Here is a 19,332-nt window from a genome sequence, read left to right on the forward strand (position 1 = left end):
TCCATTTTACATTTTGGACGAACAGTCCAACGTAGGAAATTGTCGGAAAGCGTTCTATGACGAGGATATTGGAAAGCTGGTATAACGCGACGACAGATGTCTAAGTCGGGGCGGCGCAGAGAAGTAGCTGCAAGGTTTAGCTAACTGTTGCAGATCAAACAGTTTTGATTTTCTCTGCGGTTTCCATTTCGCAACCGATTGTTCCTTACTTTCGAACAGTCCTCGCTTTTCGATTTCCTTATTTGCACGCAGTCTGTATGTTCTTTGTTCACTGTAATTTGAATCTTTCGTTTTCTCCTTTGGATTTCTTCAGTGCTTTTTTTCTGTTTAAAACGAATGTTTCAGCGCTTTGCGGCTGTAGACTTAGGTCGAAACTATTTTTACTAGAACCGGGTGTAATTTCTAGGTTTTTGTGTGTTGTTTGTGCAGACGTGCGCATGAGTGTCGCGGGAGATGCAAGAGGGCAGCGCGATGGTGACGCCGGGCTATGAGCAGACGGAGAGCGGTGGAGGCGTCGCCATGACACAGGCTGGGGGCGGCGCCGAGCAGCAGACTGCGGCCGGGGGCGGCGCCGCGGCTGGCGGGGGCGGCGGCGGCGGTGGAGGCGGCGCGCCCGCGGGCTTCGGCCCGCCCGACCAGGCGCAGTTCGAGGCGGACAAGCGCTCCGTCTACAAGTCAGTACCCGGCAAACCGTACATCTGACGCCTATACATTTGATTTTAGCCAGTCTAATCATTAAATACGGCGGTCACTCCAAAAGAATTGCACACTATTTTTGTAAAAATACATTTTCATTCTGCATGTGTGAAAGTTTTACAGTGTGTAGATACATCCTTCCCGCTTGTTTTCAAACTTAGTTCAACCTGTTCCCGTGAGTGGCACCGTCACAGCATGTCTTCAAGATGGCTGCTATACACTTGACGTTCGTCAGAAGCAACGTGCTGTCATTGAATTCCTGTGCTGTGAAAACATGATAGTGGGAAACATCCACAAAAGGTTGAAAAAGGTGTATGGAGATGCTGCTGTCGATCGCAGTACAGTTAGTCGGTGGGCAAGCAGGTTACGTAATGAAAGCGGGCACGGTAATATTGAGGATTGTCCTCGCAGCGCCAGGTCTCATACTGCACGCATTCCAGACAATGTGCAGAGAGTTAACGAATTTATGACTGCTGACAGACGCATCACAGTGAACGAATTGGCTGGTTCAAATGGCTCTGAGCACTATGGGACTTAACTACTGTGGTCATCAGTCCCCTAGAACTTAAAACTACTTAAACCTAACTAACCTAAGGACATCAAACACATCCATGCCCGAAGCAGGATTCGAACCTGCGACCGTAGCAGTCGCGCGGTTCCAGACTGAGCGCCTAGAACCGCTCGGCCAGCAGTGAACGAATTGTCACGCTACGTTGGGACAGGGGAAGGAAGTGTTTGCAGAATACCGAAAGTGATGGCGTTAAAAATGGTTTGTGTAAGGTGGGTTCCCAGGATGTTGACAGTGGTTCACAAAGAAACAAGAAAAACGGTGTGCAGCGAACTTTTGGAACAGTACAAGAATGGCGGAGATGAATTTCTTGGAAGAATTGGACAGGTGATGAAACATGGCTCCATTATTTTTCACCAGAGACGAAGAGGCAATCAATGGAGTGGCACCATGCAAATTCACCCAAGGAAAAAAAACATTCTAAACCTCACCTTCTGCTGGAAACGTTATGGCTTCGGTGTTTTTCGATTCCGAAGGACTCTTGCTTGTGGACATCATGCCAAGTGGAACCACCATAAATTCTGATGCATATGTGATGACACTGAAGAAACTTCAAGGTCGACTGAGTTGTGTTCGGCCACATCGGCAAAAGCAGGATGTTTTGCTGTTGCACGACAATGCACGGCCACATGTCAGTCAACAGATTGGTCCAGAATTTTACCATGCAGGTATACAGGTGCTGGTTCCAAGATGGCGTAAGGCAGTTGAGATGGATAGAAATTATGTGGAGAAATGAAAATATTGTTCCTAAAGGATGTATCTATACACTGTAAAACTTTCAAACATGTAGAATAAAAGATGGATTAAAAAAAATTGTGTGCATTTCTTTTGGAGTGACCCTTGTAGTTTGTCGAGAAGACAAAATGAACAATAAATCACTTTGTTATTCTGGGTGACATCAAGAAGGACAGCAGATAACATAATTTTTGTTATTGTAAGTAAAACATCTATTTGGAAGAACACGTAATTAAATTTGTTCGTTTTTTAGGGAGGCGGGAGGGGAGACTCGGGTGGTTTGGAGGGTCTAGAGGGAGGGTGCTTCATCATGGTGTCATGTGGCCCACCACGATTCCTCTATTGTGCCATCTTCTTCATCTCAGAGTAGCAGCTGAAACCTCACCCTCAATTATTTCTCGGATGTATTCCAATCTTTGTCTTCCCCTACAATTTTTACCCTGTACAGCTCCCCCAAATGGTGACTGTTTGTGTATCGAAGCATGTAGTCCAGTTCGTGCCAAATTGTGTTTTTGTTACACGCCGCCATCTTGCTGTTGTAGTTTTAGTGTCCAGCAGTGTACATACAGGGTGATACGTAAATAAGGAAAAATATTTTGTGCATTGTGTCATACATTGTGCAATGAAAGTGGAATCCTTTGTAGCTATTTCAGTAAACGGAACAACTAAATTTAATAAAATCTTGGAATGTGAAGGGAACTTTTGAGTAGCCCTATGTGCCTACAAAACCTTGGAGGAAAGAGCGATAACATGAACACAGAAGTGCAATTTTCCCTATGTCTTTACAGAACTGGCTAATTCAGATCATGATTTTGGTGTGTCATGTGACATATGAGTGGGAGGGTAAGGTCTCTACATATTGAGGGCCTTCATTATCTCATTAAATGGTTAAAGTTTTCCGTTGTTTTGTAAACAAACAAGTTCATGTGAAAGACGAAAATTGTTCTTGACATGTTGCGCACAGTAGTATGCAGCCCTCAGAATAGTTTTCTTCATTTATGACTGACCGTGTATAAGAAAATGGATGAATCTGTGTGTGGGTGTACAGTCCACGATAGCTGTGGAAAGTACGAGGCAATTTCAACCAAACTTGTTGCACTTAGTGCCAGGATCTCATTGAAATGGGTGTAAGACACCACTAGGACCCTATGATGGTAAACAGTGTGAATTTAAAATTCTATTACAAAACTCTCACAAAAATTATGTGGTAGCTGAGCAATTGAAGTTTAGTGATAGGTTACATTGAGTTTATTTATTTATAGTTAATCCATATGTTTATTTGTAAAACAAAATATTTTATGAAACAGGTTGGAATATCATCTCTATAAGCAAAAAGACTGCTTGCTACTCACTGCAAAGATGACATGGTGAGTTGCAGACAGGCACAATGAAAAGACTCATGCATTTAGCTTTTGGCCAAAGCCTTCTTCAGAAAAGAAAATGAAACACACACACACACACTCATTCATTCACACAACCAAGCACACCTTAAAGATGATGTGACTTACCATACGAAAGCGCTGGCAGGTCGATAGAAACACAAACACACACATACATACACACAAAATTCAAGCTTTCGCAACAAACTGTTGCCTCATCAGGAAAGAGGGAAGGAGAGGGAAAGACAAAAGGGTGTAGGTTTTAAGGGAGAGGGTAAGGAGTCATTCCAATCCCGGGAGCGGAAAGACTTACCTTAGGGGGAAAAAAGGATGGGTATACACTCGCGCGCGCACACACACACATATCCATCCACACATATACAGACACAAGCAGACATATTTAAAGACAAAGAGTTTGGGCAGAGATGTCAGTCGAGGCGGAAGTGCAGAGGCAAAGATGATGTTGAATGACAGGTGAGGTGTGAGCGGCGGCAACTTGAAATTAGCGGAGATTGAGGCCTGGTGGGTAACGGGAAGAGAGGATATATTGAAGAGCAAGTTCCCATCTCCGGAGTTCAGATAGGTTGGTGTTGGTGGGAAGTATCCAGATAACCTGGACGGTGTAACACTGTGCCAAGATGTGCTGGCCGTGCACCAAGGCATGTTTAGCCACAGGGTGATCCTCATTACCAACAAACACTGTCTGCCTGTGTCCATTCATGCGAATGGACAGTTTGTTGCTGGTCATTCCCACATAGAATGCATCACAGTGTAGGCAGGTCAGTTGGTAAATCACGTGGGTGCTTTCACATGTGGCTCTGCCTTTGATCGTGTACACCTTCCGGGTTACAGGACTGGAGTAGGTGGTGGTAGGAGGGTGCATGGGACAGGTTTTACACCGGGGGCGGTTACAAGGATAGGAGCCAGAGGGTAGGGAAGGTGGTTTGGGGATTTCATAGGGATGAACTAACAGGTTATGAAGGTTAGGTGGATGGCGGAAAGACACTCTTGGTGGAGTGGGGCGGATTTCGTGAAGGATGGATCTCATTTCAGGGCAGGATTTGAGGAAGTCGTATCCCTGCTGGAGAGCCACATTCAGAGTCTGGTCCAGTCCCGGAAAGTATCCTGTCACAAGTGGGGCACTTTTGTGGTTCTTCTGTGGGGGATTTTGGGTTTGAGGGGATGAGGAAGTGGCTCTGGTTATTTGCTTCTGTACCAGGTCAGAAGGGTAGTTGTGGGATGCAACGTGTGTGTGTGTGTGTGTGTGTGTGTGTGTGTGTGTGTGTGTGTGAGAGAGAGAGAGAGAGAGAGAGAGAGAGAGAGAGAGAGAGAGAGAGAGAGAGTGATTTTTCTGAGGAAGGCTTTGACCGAAAGCTAAATGAGTAATAGTATTTCCACTGTGCATGTCTGCAACTCAGTATATCATCTTTACAGTAAGTAGCAATCGAAATATTTTACTATTATTATTATTATTATTATTATTATAAGTAGTGGTGACAGTAGTAGTAACAGTAGTAGTAGTATTGTGTCAAAAGCATACACGTGTACACAGTTATCAAACAGTATATTACATAAAATTTGACCAAAGCCTGGCTACTTCTAGTGTGTTCTCCAAAGCTTGAAGTATGTCATCTTCCATGCAGGAGGTAGACGCAGTTGGCTCTGAAGAATATGTTAACTGTCTGATCTTCTCCACAGTCGCACTTGACATTGTCTTCTTTGCCACAGCCCCATCTTGCCACATTGGCATTGGATCTGCCCACTCCTGATCCCAGTTTATTCAAAGAATTCCATGTCACAGCCTTCCCTTGTCCCTTCCAGGTAGCAGAGTTTCAGATTTTTCCAACCATGGGGAAGAGGGATCTTTCACTTTCCGCAGTTGTAATGAGGCTATTTTGTCTGTGACTATGAGTACATCAGATTTTTCTGAGAAAGCTCCTCCTGGATTTCAGCCTTTGCATGTGCATTTCATGACCATATAATAGTTGAGTTACCTCCTGCTCCATGTTCTTCCTTTCGTTGTTCGCACCTGTTTCTCTTCGAACATAGGCTGTAGCTATTCCTGCCAGGTAGCAAAGTCACACAGTTGGAGTAGATTTTAAACAGCCTGGTATAAGACTGCATGTGGCGTTAATGGCTACATCCACCTGTTTGGTGTGATTTGAGTACATCAAGCATAATATGCATACTCTGCAGTGAAATAACACAATGTCACTGCAGAAGTCTGAATTGGTTTGACTTGACTACCCCACTGTGAACCAGCCAACTTTTTAAGTAGATTGTACATAGTGGCAACTTTCAACTTGTTTTTCATGCAGAACTTCACATATGTAAGAAATCTGTCAAGTGTGTTCCTAGGTACTTTAGATTATTACATAGCTCCACTTTAATCTCTGACGAGATCACATTTAATTTCTGAGCAGCTAAATGGAAAGCACATACTTGTGTCTTAGAGGGATTTGGTTTAAGCAGGTTTGTACTGTAGTATCTTGATACTTCTTAAAGAGCATTAGTGTGTGTGTCTTCCATTGATTCAAAGTCCCCAGTTACAGGAGTCAAGGAAGAAACTTTATTAATAATTATAATAAAAAGTAATATCACCAGTTACTGTTACATTTTCAGCAAGTACACCAAGTCCTTTCATCCATACAAGTATTTTCTCATCATTAGAAACTTTCCTACAAGAACGGGTATACAGAGTAAAAGGCATATTACTATAAACAAAACTAGGTCTACTTTGCGTCTTCGGGTTGATTCCACAGTGCCAGGTCTTGTAGGCGATGACATCTCGGCCGGCAAAACATTCTAGTCCAGGTAGCGATGCGTTCTCACAGCGGACAATTGCGAGTGTAAACCACCCAATGCCAGCTGCTCCAGTCGCAACGTCAAGTGAAAAATTAACTCGATATCCACGAAAAAAAATAGGTCCATTAAGAATCACAGATTGTGCAGTGCCGTTTCCTCCAAGTTTATTTTCCAAGCTAATTATGTGTTTGTAAACTGGCATGCGGTGGCGACGATGACGATAGACACGTTGATGAGGCATAGTGCTTCAATGCTGTTGCAGATAGAGCTCACAGTGGAATGATTTGTGCTCTGAAATCATCAGCATACAACAAAACTCCTGGTACAGGGGGCCATAGGTAGGTCGTTTGTACATAGAGGCTGAACCACCTAAAACTTGCACTGCAGATATTGCGGAAATGGAAACTGTTATTGTTGTGTGGTTTTCAAAGAATGGGTTCTTAGTCAAGGGCTTGTATTGTTAGCCAATCAACAGACTGTAGTAATATGTAGATAGTGTCTTTTTTGTGCAAACGTACACTTTTTTTAAATGTAACAATGCGTATTGACATTAACAAACTGAAAGTAGGGTAAACTGGAACGCCTGTGGTGTTTTTTGCAAGATTTTAGTGTGCATTGAGTATGAGATAGCGTTTTTTTAAAAGTTCCACATCGACATTTGTTTGTGCCATTCAACCTGAGTAGTTGCTAGGTATGATGTTGTTACATTTGCGTACAGTGTGTTTGTGTGTTCCTTGAGCTCATTGCTACTTAGTGTGTGACAGTCCAAGCGATAGTTCGTGAGTGGATGAAGGGATTTACCAATGCAGTAAAAGCTGACATGCTTGTGGTGTATGGAGTGTGTAGGAAATATGCAGTTCGTTATTGTGTGATGTATGTGGCAATATATCCCAACAGACATCAACCATGTCAACAATTATTTATCAACCTGAAACGTCCTGGCAGATTAAAACTGTATGTGGGACCAAACTCGAACTCGGGACCTTTGCCTTTCACAGGCAAGTGCTCTACCATCTGAGCTACCCAAGCACGACACACGCCCCGTCCTCACAGCTTTACTTCCGCCAATACCTCGTCCCCTACTTTCCAAACTTCACAGAAGCTCTCCTGCGAATCTTGCAGAACTAGCACTCCTGGAAGAAAGGATACTGCGGAGACATGGCTTAGCCACAGCCAGTGAAAATCTCATTCTGGAAAGATCCCTCAGGCTGTGGTAGTCTCGTTACTGGTCAGAATCCACATAGCTAGTGTATGCACTTGTGTTGTTCTTTAGTGTGTGCTACCAAAAGCATTGTGCAAGTGTCGGTGTGGGAACTTTTATAAAATACAGTATCTCATAAACAACTCACACTAGAATCCTGCAACAAACACCACTGACGTTCCAACTTAACCCTACTATCAGTTTGTTAATGTCAATAGACATTGCGAATTTGTGAAATGTGTGAATTTTAAATGGAGGTCCATTTTATGTATTTTTGTGTTCATTATAAGAACTGGAAGACAAATTGAGGGCTTATAAGCATGCACAAAAGGGCACTCCTTGTCATTATACTGTGGACAATTGTGGAGGTAGTGTGTATGTTGGAGATAGGTGGTTAGACCGTGTAAAGTGATAGATTTTGGGTGGCAAGTGGCCACAAGAATACTTCAAAACTCATTTGTGCTCAGAAAAATTTTGCGCTGAGTGGAACTCAAGATTTGTCAACCAGTTAAAATTTTTATTTTTAGGGAGTGTTTTAACTTTGATTTATTTTGGCTGCATTTTGAAAATATTACTGGTTGGTCTGTTTGAATCTACTCATGATTACAGAAGTTTTGATACGTTGAGTACCAGAGTTAGTAAACAACTTGTGACTAGTTTAACCGAATGGGACTTTTTTTTCCATGAATCATTGATGTTTAATTTATATCTGATGAATCTAAATTGCAGTCACACAATCTTTACTGAATTTTACTATTATTGTTATTACTTACTATTGTTACTTTATTTATGCTGAAATGTGTATTTGTAGGACCACTGTTAGATTATTTGTGTGCTGAGTAAATCATAAGTTTTTTCAGTAAGAAAAGCTTTGGTGTCACCCACATCAGTTATTCTAAAGAATACAACCCTTTTTATCATTTTATTAATATCTTATGTTATTTCCACTTGTATTTTTATTTAAATCAACATAATTTGCCAGTGCTCAGACAATTTAGACTAAAGGATCACAAGTAAAAACTATTTTTGTAGCAAATTTAGCTACTGGGCATGAAAACAGACTGAGCAAGGTGCAACCCTATGGGGATATTGAGCCACCATTTCAAATTCAGCCGTGCATTTCCTAGCTGTGTGTGTCTGAAGTATATCATAACGCTTGTTGTTGCAATTGATTACTATTACAGAGCAGCTTGGGAGAGGAGGGGAGGAGGGAGATTAAGAGAGAAGGGGGAATGATGCTTACAATCAAGTAATTGGTGTTTACATGGCAAATTAGTTTTGTTATTAACAAGACCAAATATTCTTTTGCTGAGCGAATTATTTCATGTGGAGATCAACACTCTGTTGTGGTAAAGGCATTGACTGCTTTGTATCTTATTGCGATGCCAGTCAGTCATCAGAGTAGGAAACTGCACTGAAGCTTAGGGTAGTAAGAAACATGTAATAGAACAGTGGACCTTTCTTTTGCACAGTGTGGCACAATGCAGAGCTCTAATTGTTAACCAATGGCCAAGAGAGCTAGAGATTTATGTCCAAATCGTGCTCAAGTGTATTGTTTTAATTTTCTTCCTATCCGGCTTGCAGTGCACAATCTAGCATATAATGAAAGATTTCATTCTAAATAGCAATTACATATGCAGAATCAATTGGTGCAAAATGTGTGTCAGTTTTTTCAATAAAATCTGTGTTCAACCAGCACAATATGGCTATCCAGAGAGTCGCACACGTGCACCTGTATGTGTTTTTGTATATGTGTTTTTTTTTTTAAGGCTGTTCAGAGAAGCATGATGGATATAACATTGTATGCACAGGCTCAATAAAATTAGTGTTAATAAGGCCAAACTTTCTACTTTTAAAGGCATCCGCTGTTTCCTCTCCTGGCCTTGCTGTTTGAGCGCTGTGAACAGGCAACTCAGTCAGCTGAGTGTCCCAATTCGGAAAGCTTTAATATGGATATCCAAGCCTTTGTACAGCACCAAGAACGGGACCGCAAACCCTTCCTTCTCAATGACCCAGAGGTGGATGGCCTTGTAAGTACTAAATGTGACATTTTATAAGTAGTTCAGTGATGGAGTAGTATGGCTGATTTACTGGTTCATTATGATGTGCATGGAATGTGACTTGGCATATAATGTGATGTGGACCACTGCAGTGTAAGAGTGATAGTGGGAATTTTACAAACTTACTTGAACTCTGTCTACAGCTTTTCAGTGTAGAAATAAAATGAAAAGTCCTCTGTGCGACATTTCTTATTATCACAGTGTTTATATGTAGTAAAATCAATATCTGTTTATTTTTTCAGATGATTAAGGCAATACAGGTGTTACGCATCCATCTCTTAGAATTGGAGAAGGTGCAAGAGTTGTGCAAGGACTTTTGCAACCGCTATATTACGTGCCTCAAGGGCAAGATGCAGAGTGAGAACCTGTTGAGGTCAGACTATGCCAGTTATGACAGCAATAACCACAGTGGGAGCCACAGTGGCAGCCATAGCAGTAGCTCAAACTCCAACAGCCCTGCTGCTGGGGGCAGCGCACCTTACCCTCCATCCCCACATCCTCTCCAGGTATGTAACAGATGCTGCTGGGTCCATAACTACAGTCAAACTGCTGTGCTGCATACACTAATACTAGTACTGTTAAAATCAGTAGCAACTTTGATTGTGTGTAAGGTTGAATTTTTGACTGTTCAGCTGCTAGAAGTATTTACAATCCAGTTCTACTGTTATACCACATTTTTTTTCTGTTTTTATGGTTAGTATGGCATTTGAATTAGTTATACTTGCGTTTGACATTGTGTCAACTGTTTGGGGTGAACTGGATTGTTATATTATTCTTAAAAAATCAGGTTTGCCAAAATAGCTTGTTAGCCGTTTTATTGATTACCAGTTTTGACAGATCTGTGCTGTTGTTATTGGATCTTGAAACATATTAACAGAAGTTAATGATCTTCACCAACTTGCAAGCCACATAGTGACATTGTGTCACTTTACAGATAAAAGCAACAAGGAAAATCAGCATTTCAGACATTAAATACCACAAATATAAAACACATAATTACATTGTGCTGATGTCCTAGCCCATTCATTCACCTAACATCACAATGTTTGACGTGCTGATGTTCCTTGCTACTTTTTACTGTAAAGTGATGCAACACTATTATGTGGCTTGCAAGTTTGTAAAGATAATGAAGTTCTGTTAAATGTTACAGGATCCGATGATGACAGCACAGATCTGTTGAAACTGTTGATCAATAAAAATATTTACAAGCAATCATAGCAAACGTGATTTTCAATGAATAATATTTTAATTAGTGTGTACATTTTAATTTTTGTAGTATTATGGTAAGCCAGTTTAACTCTTAAGGTGCTTCTCTCCCACTGTACCCTCCTTTTTTTTCTTTTCCTTATATATATATGCCAGCACTTTCATTTGGTAAGTCACATCATCTTTGTTTTTAGATATATATTTCCTACGTGGAATCTTTCCCTCTATTATAACCATATATATATAAAGAAGTTTGCTGTATTCCTCACTTAGAAGTACAGGAACATTTTAAGATGTTTGTCAAATTGTCTTGTCAGTGAAAGGAATTTCTTAAATCAAAAGTCAAAGTCAGGCCTTTACCCAAACAACAATGCGGGAATTTTACAGAGCTGTTCTTTCTTAGGTGCTAGGGAAAGGATTGTCCAATGCCTGATCCTGATCTGTTCTGCAGTTTCAAGGGTGTTTCTGAACTGGATGGCTGTGATGAGTGTTTATTCACTGTTATCTTGTTTCACGTGGTTTGGGCACTTCTGATACTTTCTCTTATGCTGAATGATATGACACAGAATTAAGACTCTGGTCTCCTTCTCAGGAGCAGCTGACATCAGAAACAGTCATCCTGATTTAGATCTCCAGAAGGTTTTGTAAATCAAATCTGGCAAATATTGCAATCTTTCCTTCATCAGGTTGTGTCCAGATTCCTCTGTCATCCCTACTGAACTGACTAAATTCTCTGCTTAAAAAGATCTAATTGTTAAAGAGCAGTTTAAAAAGCCCTCACATCCTTTTCCTTAGAGTTTTGTGGTGCAGTGAGTATGCTGCTGTACTAAACGTTTCATTTCTTCTTCCTCACATTAGTTAATTATTTTGCACTTTTTGTTTTTCTAATACATGTGGTTGTACAGGGTGATTTTAAAAAACATTTACAGACTGATATTGCACATCAGGCGTACAACAAGGATAATTAATCACCCAGAACCGGGGATCGCAAACACCACAAGAAGGTGCTATGGCCACGTGTGGGCTGAATCATCGTGTTTAATTGGACTGTATATTCTCCTGGACCAACGTGGTGGATGCATGTATCTCTTATTCCTGGGAGAGGTTCTGCTGGACATGCTGAATGATGTTCCCATGCCTATTTGTCATCACATTCTATTTCAGCACTATAGAACTCCCAGCATTTCAGCAGACAAGTGAGGGCACATCTGCAGGCTACCTTTCCTGGCTGCTGGATTGGTAATGGTGGGCCAGTTGCATGACCACCACAACCACCCAATCTGTCTTCAACTGATTTTTTCCTGTGGTGATATCTGAAGGGTTTTATGTATGAACACCCATTACATGATCATATGATGTAGTGGGCAGGATTGTTGTGGCAGCAGGATGTCTTTGAGATACACCAGATATCTTTGAGAGGGTGTGCCATTCAGTGCAGCACTGATGTCTGGCATGTCTCGAAGCATCTGGACAAAACTTTGTGCTTCTCCTCTAGTGGGTGTCCATTTGTAATATGTGTCTAAATAAATGCAATGCTATTTAGTAGTCCCAGATGGCCTTTGTGATCCCTGGCTCCTATGTGATTACTGATCCTTGTTGTATGTCTGATGTGCCAAGTCGTTTTGTGAAGGTTTTTTTGAGCCACCCTTTAAATCAGTATAGTCCCTCATTATCGCAAATGTTTAGTGCTTTATATGTTGATTACATCGCAAATGTTTAGTGCTTTATATGTTGATTACTGCAGAGACCCACCTTTATTCACTGTGGCCAGTCGCATACGTGATGGTAAACAACAGTTTTGCTTGTAGTTAATGATGTGTGCTACCTTCAGGGTCTGTAACCCATTAGTGGAGGAACCGTAATCGTCACCAGTGGACTGCACCCCCACGAGTCACCGCGTTGGTACGTGTTTGACAGGTGGTGTCCTCTGCAGGGGGCGTTCAGCTCGCAGCTGCCGCTGCCGCCGGGACAGTGCTGATGCCTCAGCACCCGCAGCACGTCGTGGCTGGTGGCGGTGGTCCAGCGACGGGCCCGGTCCCCGTTCCGGCCCATCAACAGGCGAGTGCCGCGGCGGCAGCAGCCGCAGCAGCAGCTGCGCAGCTGGCTTACCAGATGGTACACACGCCTCAGGGGCTCGTCGCTGCTCCAGTGCACTTGCCTCCCACTTCTGCTGTTGCAGTTCCCCCTTCGCAAGGTCCACCACTGTCACCGGGTGTTGTCCACGGTAGCACACCACTGTCTCAGATTGGCGCCAACCCGTGTCCACCTCCGTCTGATGCCAGTCTTCTCCAAGGTTAGATATTTTATTTTTTTTCTCAACTGTAATTATGCATCTGAACTGGTGCCCATTAACGACAGTTAACTTATTGGTTTAAAGAGGGGAGGAGCAAACAGGAAATGTTAACACAGCTCTGTTTACTTTCAACTTCTGACCATGATCTGCTGAACAGATGCTGTGACACTGTGACTGTTAGCTGAACTACACAGAACTGATTGATAATAAAGCAAGAAAAGCTTTCTGTCTGGCAAAGAATTCTTTCATAGTGAGACAAAAATTGGCATTTTGTTAGTCTATCATTTGCAAAGGCGGAGAGATTCTGTATAGATGGTTGTGCTGCAAGTTCTCATGATGGAGAGAAATGATGCACAGTAGTTCAGTTGATCATATCTTGTATTTGTTGTCAAAATAATTTACAGAACAGTCTTCAGCAGCTCATACACAATTGACATCGTTACCATGACAAAAGTCGTGGTATACCTCCTAATATTGTGTCGGACTTCCTTTTGGGTGGGACAGTGCAACATTTTCAACAGGGCATGGACTCAAGTTGTTGGAAGTTCCCTGCAGAAATATTGAGCCATGCTGTTGCTGTAGCTGTCCATAATTGCAAAGTGTTGCCAGCACAGAATTTTGTGCAGAAACCGACCTCCCGATTATGTCCCATAAATGTTAAGTGGGGTTCATGTTGGGCAATCGGGTGGCCAAATCATTCTCTTGAATTGTCCAGAATGTTCTTCAAATCAATCGCAAACAACTGTGACCTGGTGACATGACACATTGTCATCCATAAAAATTCCATCTTTGTTTGGGAACTTGGATCCAGTCCATTCCATGTAAACACAGACCACACAATTATGGAACCAGTACCAGCTTGCGGAGAGACTCGTTGTCAACTTGGGTGCATGACTTCATGGCATCTGTGCCACACTCGAACACTACCATCAGTTCTTATCAACTGAAATCAGGACGCATCTGATCAGGCCACAGTTTTTTGTTCATCTGGCATACAACTGATATGGTCACAAGCCCAGGAGACGTACTGCAGGCGATGATGTGCTGTTGGCAAAGGCACTCATCTCCTGCCATAGCCAATTAACTCCATATTTGGATGCTAGCCAATTAACTCCATATTTGGCTGCACTGTCCTAAAGAATACATTTGTCATACATCCTACATGGATTTCTTTGGTTATTTCACACACCATTCTTATCTTTTAGCACTGACAACGCTACACAAACACCGCTCCTCACGGTAGTTAAGTGGTGAGAGGTAAAGCCTGAAATTTGATATTCTCATCACACTCTTGACACTGTGTATCTTGGAATATTTAATTCCCTAATGATTTTCAAAATGCAAAGTCCCATGTGTCTGGCACCAACTATCATTCTGCATTCAAAGTCTGTTAGTTCCCATTGTGAAGCCATAATTATGTCAGAAACATTTTCACATGAATGACCTGAGTACAAATGACATCTCTGCCAATGCACTGCCCTTTTATACCTTTTGTATGCATACTGCCACATCTGTGCATGTGCATATTGCTACCCCATGACTTTTGTCATATTTTATTTGTAAGTTGAAAAGGTGAGGTCATCCTAAAAATTACTCAAGTAGATTCTGAGAGTGGGAATTAATGTAGTATGCAAGAGGCTAACCCTGTTATTACTTATTGTCTGTGATACATTGTGCTAAATATAGGGCATTTCAGTTATAGTGTTTTGTGGTGGTGGTCTTGTTAATAATGGTGGTGGCAGTGGCAGTCATATTAATGTAAGTTATGTAGAGTAATTTGGGAACTGTGATATTTTTCTCAAATCATAATGCAGGGCTATGGAGCCATTGCTTCTTCTTTGTATCATAGATGTTGATAAAATGACAAGAAAAATTAAGAGAGAACCTGTTTCAGCTGTCTGTAATAAAGAACTAGTAAGAAAGGAGGAACACAGAAAATCTGAAATTTTGATCAAGAGAATAATTGATCAACAGCTAGATTAAAAAAAGAAAAGCATGCAAGATAATGGTCTAACCAGATACCTTGTACATAAAAGTGATCTGCTTGACCTAGAATGCTTGCATAGAGCTACAGTATGAGTCATTTCATCTGACAGTGCTCCAACAAGTTAATATGTAATGTTACAGCTGAAGTAAGGGTTAGCATTGGGAAGTTTTCAGTTCTGAATGTGCTCATTTTCATCATGGTTTCAATTAATCCTATGAATAGTGATATGGCATATGTTTACTCTTGGCGGAGTTATTCTGAAGTAATCATCTGTACCAGTATGCACTACTGACTGGCAAAACCATTCACCTACCTCTGGCTACCAATTGTACTTTCTGTGCTTACTCGAAACATTGTAACTTCCAAACTATGTAGAGGCTTTCATGTGTACAACAAGCACTTAAAGAGTGTCTTGTGGATGCAAGATCATGTCATCTCAGTACATTGCTGAATCCATAGATATGTCAAATTCCATGCTATATCAGTACTCCAAGTAATGTTAATTCTATAACAAAATATGAGAATTTGTGGAACTTAGAAGGTTCAGAGCTTTGAGTCTGCATGTTACAGTGCTGAGACAGCTGGCCAGTGAAAGGCAGTTATCTGGATTCATGTTTAGATTAAGCACACAGATGTTCATCCAGTGAATATTGTCAAAATATTTATAGTAGTGGGTGAATATATTTGGGGTTGGGCATGTGAATTTATCATACTAACAATTCCAAAATTCAATGGTAGTGGTAAATGCATTTCAGCACATTGGACAGGTATAGTGCTTTTGGAAGAACAACCCTTGTCTGGTGATAGCTGTTACAAATTCTGTGCTTCAAAGTAACAGTACTTTCCAGTAAAATTGGGGACAAACTATCTCCATCCAAAATGTTGATGCAAAGGTCCTTGAAGATACTGGGTTAAACTAGCTGGAGGCATTTATGAATTCACAGATTTATTACTTGCTAAAGTACACTAAAGTACATCATATCATGAAGTAGTATTAAATTGTATTGTCAGGTGCGTGGTAGGAGTTTACTGTCTCATGTCATCAACTGGCATTCTGAGATCTCTGAATTTTTATTCTGTCCAAGAAATCTATTAGTGGGTGATAAATAATACAAGGAATAGTGACATGGTACTACTTGTGAAAGAATCTTTCCCTCCTCTCTCCCCACACACTCCTCTGTTCTCGTAGGTTAAGTATCATTTTGATTTCGGAGCTATTTAAGTTCTCCTCTTCAATCAGTTAAATACAAATATGTTGACATGAGCAGAAGTTGAAACTGGGGACATATGTACGTTACTGAGTGAGTGAAAGAAGTAAGAGTGTACTGAAAAAGTACTGAAATGTTCTGAGCAGTATAACACTCATTCTTGATTGGAGTAAACCATGAAGTCATCACTTGTGATTTTATGCAGTTTTATTAAGAAGGAGAATTCTTCTGAACTACTCAACTTTTTACCTTTTACAGTATTGTGGTATAATCTAAACCATAGTTGCTAAACTGCATCTTCTCCTCTTCCACACCTTGTTTCTCTCTCTCTCTCTCTCTCATTTCATAATTTTTTCTATGTGATATAACGATTAATACTACCAGTACTATTCTTATCAAGCTCCTATATACACTAGTTAATTTGTAATGACTTGCAAGCAGCTGTTATTGTTTCTTCATTTTTTCTCCCTTGACACTGCAGGTCAGCTATCTCCCGCACCAACTACCCCTGGCTCAGTGGATGATGAAGATGACTACCTGGGCAAGAAAAAACAGAAACGCGGTGTTTTGCCAAAGCATGCGACAAGTGTCATGAGGTCATGGCTCTTTCAGCACTTAGTTGTAAGTACATTATCAGAAAATCCCTGATTTTGTGTCCAGTTTCACATAGTGTTTATGTGTATATTGTGAATGTTTGTGGTGCACCATTATAATAAGAAAATGAACAGTGAATAGAAAGGACTGAGTGAATGAATAAGTTTTAGAAATATGAAAGCAGTATCTCGATAACTTTATTTAATTAAAGGGAGAGAGTGGAGGAGAAGAGGAGGAGGAGGAAAAACACACACAGTGAGTGATGTATCATTATTTTTGCCTGCAGCACCCCTACCCCACTGAAGATGAGAAGCGTCAAATAGCTGCACAAACCAACCTTACACTGCTCCAAGTGAACAACTGGTTTATAAATGCTCGGAGACGTATTCTTCAGCCAATGCTTGATGCTTCTGCCCCTGGTGGGGGTGATAGTGGTGTCAGTGGAGGTGCAAGCCATCGTAAGGCCAAAAGTGGAGGAAGTACAGGAGCTAGTAAACAAGCAGCTGCCCAACGTTTCTGGCCTGATAATATTGCATCTCTGCAACCACAGCTCACGGAGTCTAATGGCACTGTGCATACAGGTAATTTATCAATTGTGGTATTTTTATATAGTTAGCAGTTGAAGCATAAATACCATGTACATATTAGATATGTGCACTACAGAGACATTGAAACTCTTTAGATGTGGGATTGTTGCATTGGATTAATATTAGTACCTAATACTAGATGAGAGTTACATGAGACTTCATACCATTTTGTAATAAAAGCAAAAAGAACTACAAAAAAAATATGAAAAGTAGAAATGTGAAACGTGATCAGTAATTCAAATTTTTGGAAACCATGTGTCAAAACAGTAGATGAGAATAATACTGTGCGCAAACAAGTATACTGAAAAAAAGTAAGATAATAGGTAATCATTCTTTCAAGGGAAATCCCCATCACAAAAATGCAGATGTCAGACCAAATAATCCACCATGTAGTCATGCCCATTGTCTTTTGGCAACAAATTGCTAGGACAATTCATGATACACCACATGATTCTCCCGCATTACTTAGCATAAGTTTCTGTCCCTCATTATATTGACAGACATGGAGTTCTCCTCCCTTTGCTTACTGTAGCATCTGGAAATAATCTGTCACATGCATAAGTGCATAAGGTGATGTGCTGTACATAACAGCACACATTCAGTAACTGATAGTCCCAGATTGTATACAATTAACATTTATTTTCATTTCACAGAAAAATGCAAAAGCATGAGTTGTTGTTGTTGTTTTTTATATAGGAGACATGATGTTTCTCTGCCCATTGATCATTTTCAGAACATCTTCATTCTTCTGTCCAGCTAGTCCTCACCAGCCTTCTCTTGAGTAATATTTCCAACAGTTTTAAGTGCTTTGTGTCTCTCTTCAACAGTGTTCAGTACCCCCTGCCATATAGGAGTGCACTCCAGATGAATGTCTCGATAAATTGTTCTTTTCTACGTCAGACAACTTGTTCACTACTAGTTGTCTTCCTTCATAAAAAGCACAGTAAGTTGTTGCATGCATCAAACCAGTCTCAGGACTGAAGACCACAACAACAACAAGTTGTTGCAATTCTTTTTTTGATTTCTGAGCTTCGTCTGTATATTCTGTAGGTAAGGTACCTAAATAAAAACAATTCTCAACTTTTTCTACTGTATTTCTTCCAATTTTTCTTGTACTATGGTAATTTTGTTTTATTATTAATTTTGAGTCTGAATCATTTCACTTTTGTTGCAAATTTAGGAAATATAATTTGCATCTGTTTTTCATTAGCAGCTGTTAAGGCTGTATCATCTGCAAGTTTTATGCAGTGAATGGAAATTCCATTTACTTTAACTCCAGGTGTTTTTCCTTTGAATATCCATTTAGCTTATTCATGAAAAGGGATTAAATCGTTCTGATACCAGCTTCAGATATTTTTGTGTTAATGTTTTGCCATTAACATTTTAGTTTTTAATGCTAAAAACATAACAACTATAAATGAACGTTGTGGAGCTCAGAGTGGTGACTAAGCAATGATATTTTGCTACAGATTCGTCGCTGATGAGTTCAGGTGCTTTGAGTAGTGAAGAAAGTGATGGAGGCAGCAGCCAGGAAGAAGACGAAGATGATGAGGATGCGGATGGTGAAATGGAGAGCTGTCACGGGGGAGCGTATCGGGGAAGCAGAGGGGGTGTGCCGAGTGGTGCAGACCTCAAGCTGGAGTGCAGCTCGGAGGACTCTCAGCAGTCGCAGCAGCAATGACACATGCAGCTCGGGCTGCCCGCGGCTGCAGCCAGCCACTGAACCACACAGGGGGAGCGGGGTGGGCGAAAGGAGAAGGACGAGAGGCCACCACACATGCATTACAAGTGCTGGGTGACACGCGGTGGCAGTGGCATTGCTTCTATGTTCTGGTAGGTAGTATTTTAAGTAATAATTGCCTGTTAGTAAGTAAATGAGGAAATACAGTCATCACCAAATAATATTTTTTGTAGTGTTGCACAGCTTTGAATAGGAAAGTGGTGTAGTGTGCCAAGAACCAGCTACAAACTATTTGTCCTTGCAAGGTGTTCACCAACTAATAGAGAATAGAT

General features: G+C 41.0%; 1 protein-coding gene across 1 annotated transcript in view; it reads left to right on the forward strand.

The window, feature by feature from the left end:
* The window catches only part of LOC126418457 (homeobox protein PKNOX1-like), a 714,504-nt gene that overhangs the window by 664,697 nt on the left and 30,475 nt on the right, over nucleotides 1-19,332 (forward strand). The window contains exons 4-11 of the mRNA XM_050085224.1: nucleotides 430-535; nucleotides 605-674; nucleotides 9,243-9,414; nucleotides 9,687-9,950; nucleotides 12,568-12,943; nucleotides 16,620-16,759; nucleotides 17,019-17,313; nucleotides 18,789-19,152. Coding sequence (XP_049941181.1) covers nucleotides 454-535; nucleotides 605-674; nucleotides 9,243-9,414; nucleotides 9,687-9,950; nucleotides 12,568-12,943; nucleotides 16,620-16,759; nucleotides 17,019-17,313; nucleotides 18,789-19,000 — 1,611 coding nt within the window. The 5' untranslated portion in view covers nucleotides 430-453 and the 3' untranslated portion in view covers nucleotides 19,001-19,152. The remainder of the gene's footprint in view (nucleotides 1-429; nucleotides 536-604; nucleotides 675-9,242; nucleotides 9,415-9,686; nucleotides 9,951-12,567; nucleotides 12,944-16,619; nucleotides 16,760-17,018; nucleotides 17,314-18,788; nucleotides 19,153-19,332) is intronic.

Source organism: Schistocerca serialis, chromosome 9, assembly GCF_023864345.2.
Source record: "Schistocerca serialis cubense isolate TAMUIC-IGC-003099 chromosome 9, iqSchSeri2.2, whole genome shotgun sequence".
Taxonomy (NCBI): Eukaryota; Metazoa; Arthropoda; class Insecta; order Orthoptera; family Acrididae; genus Schistocerca; species Schistocerca serialis.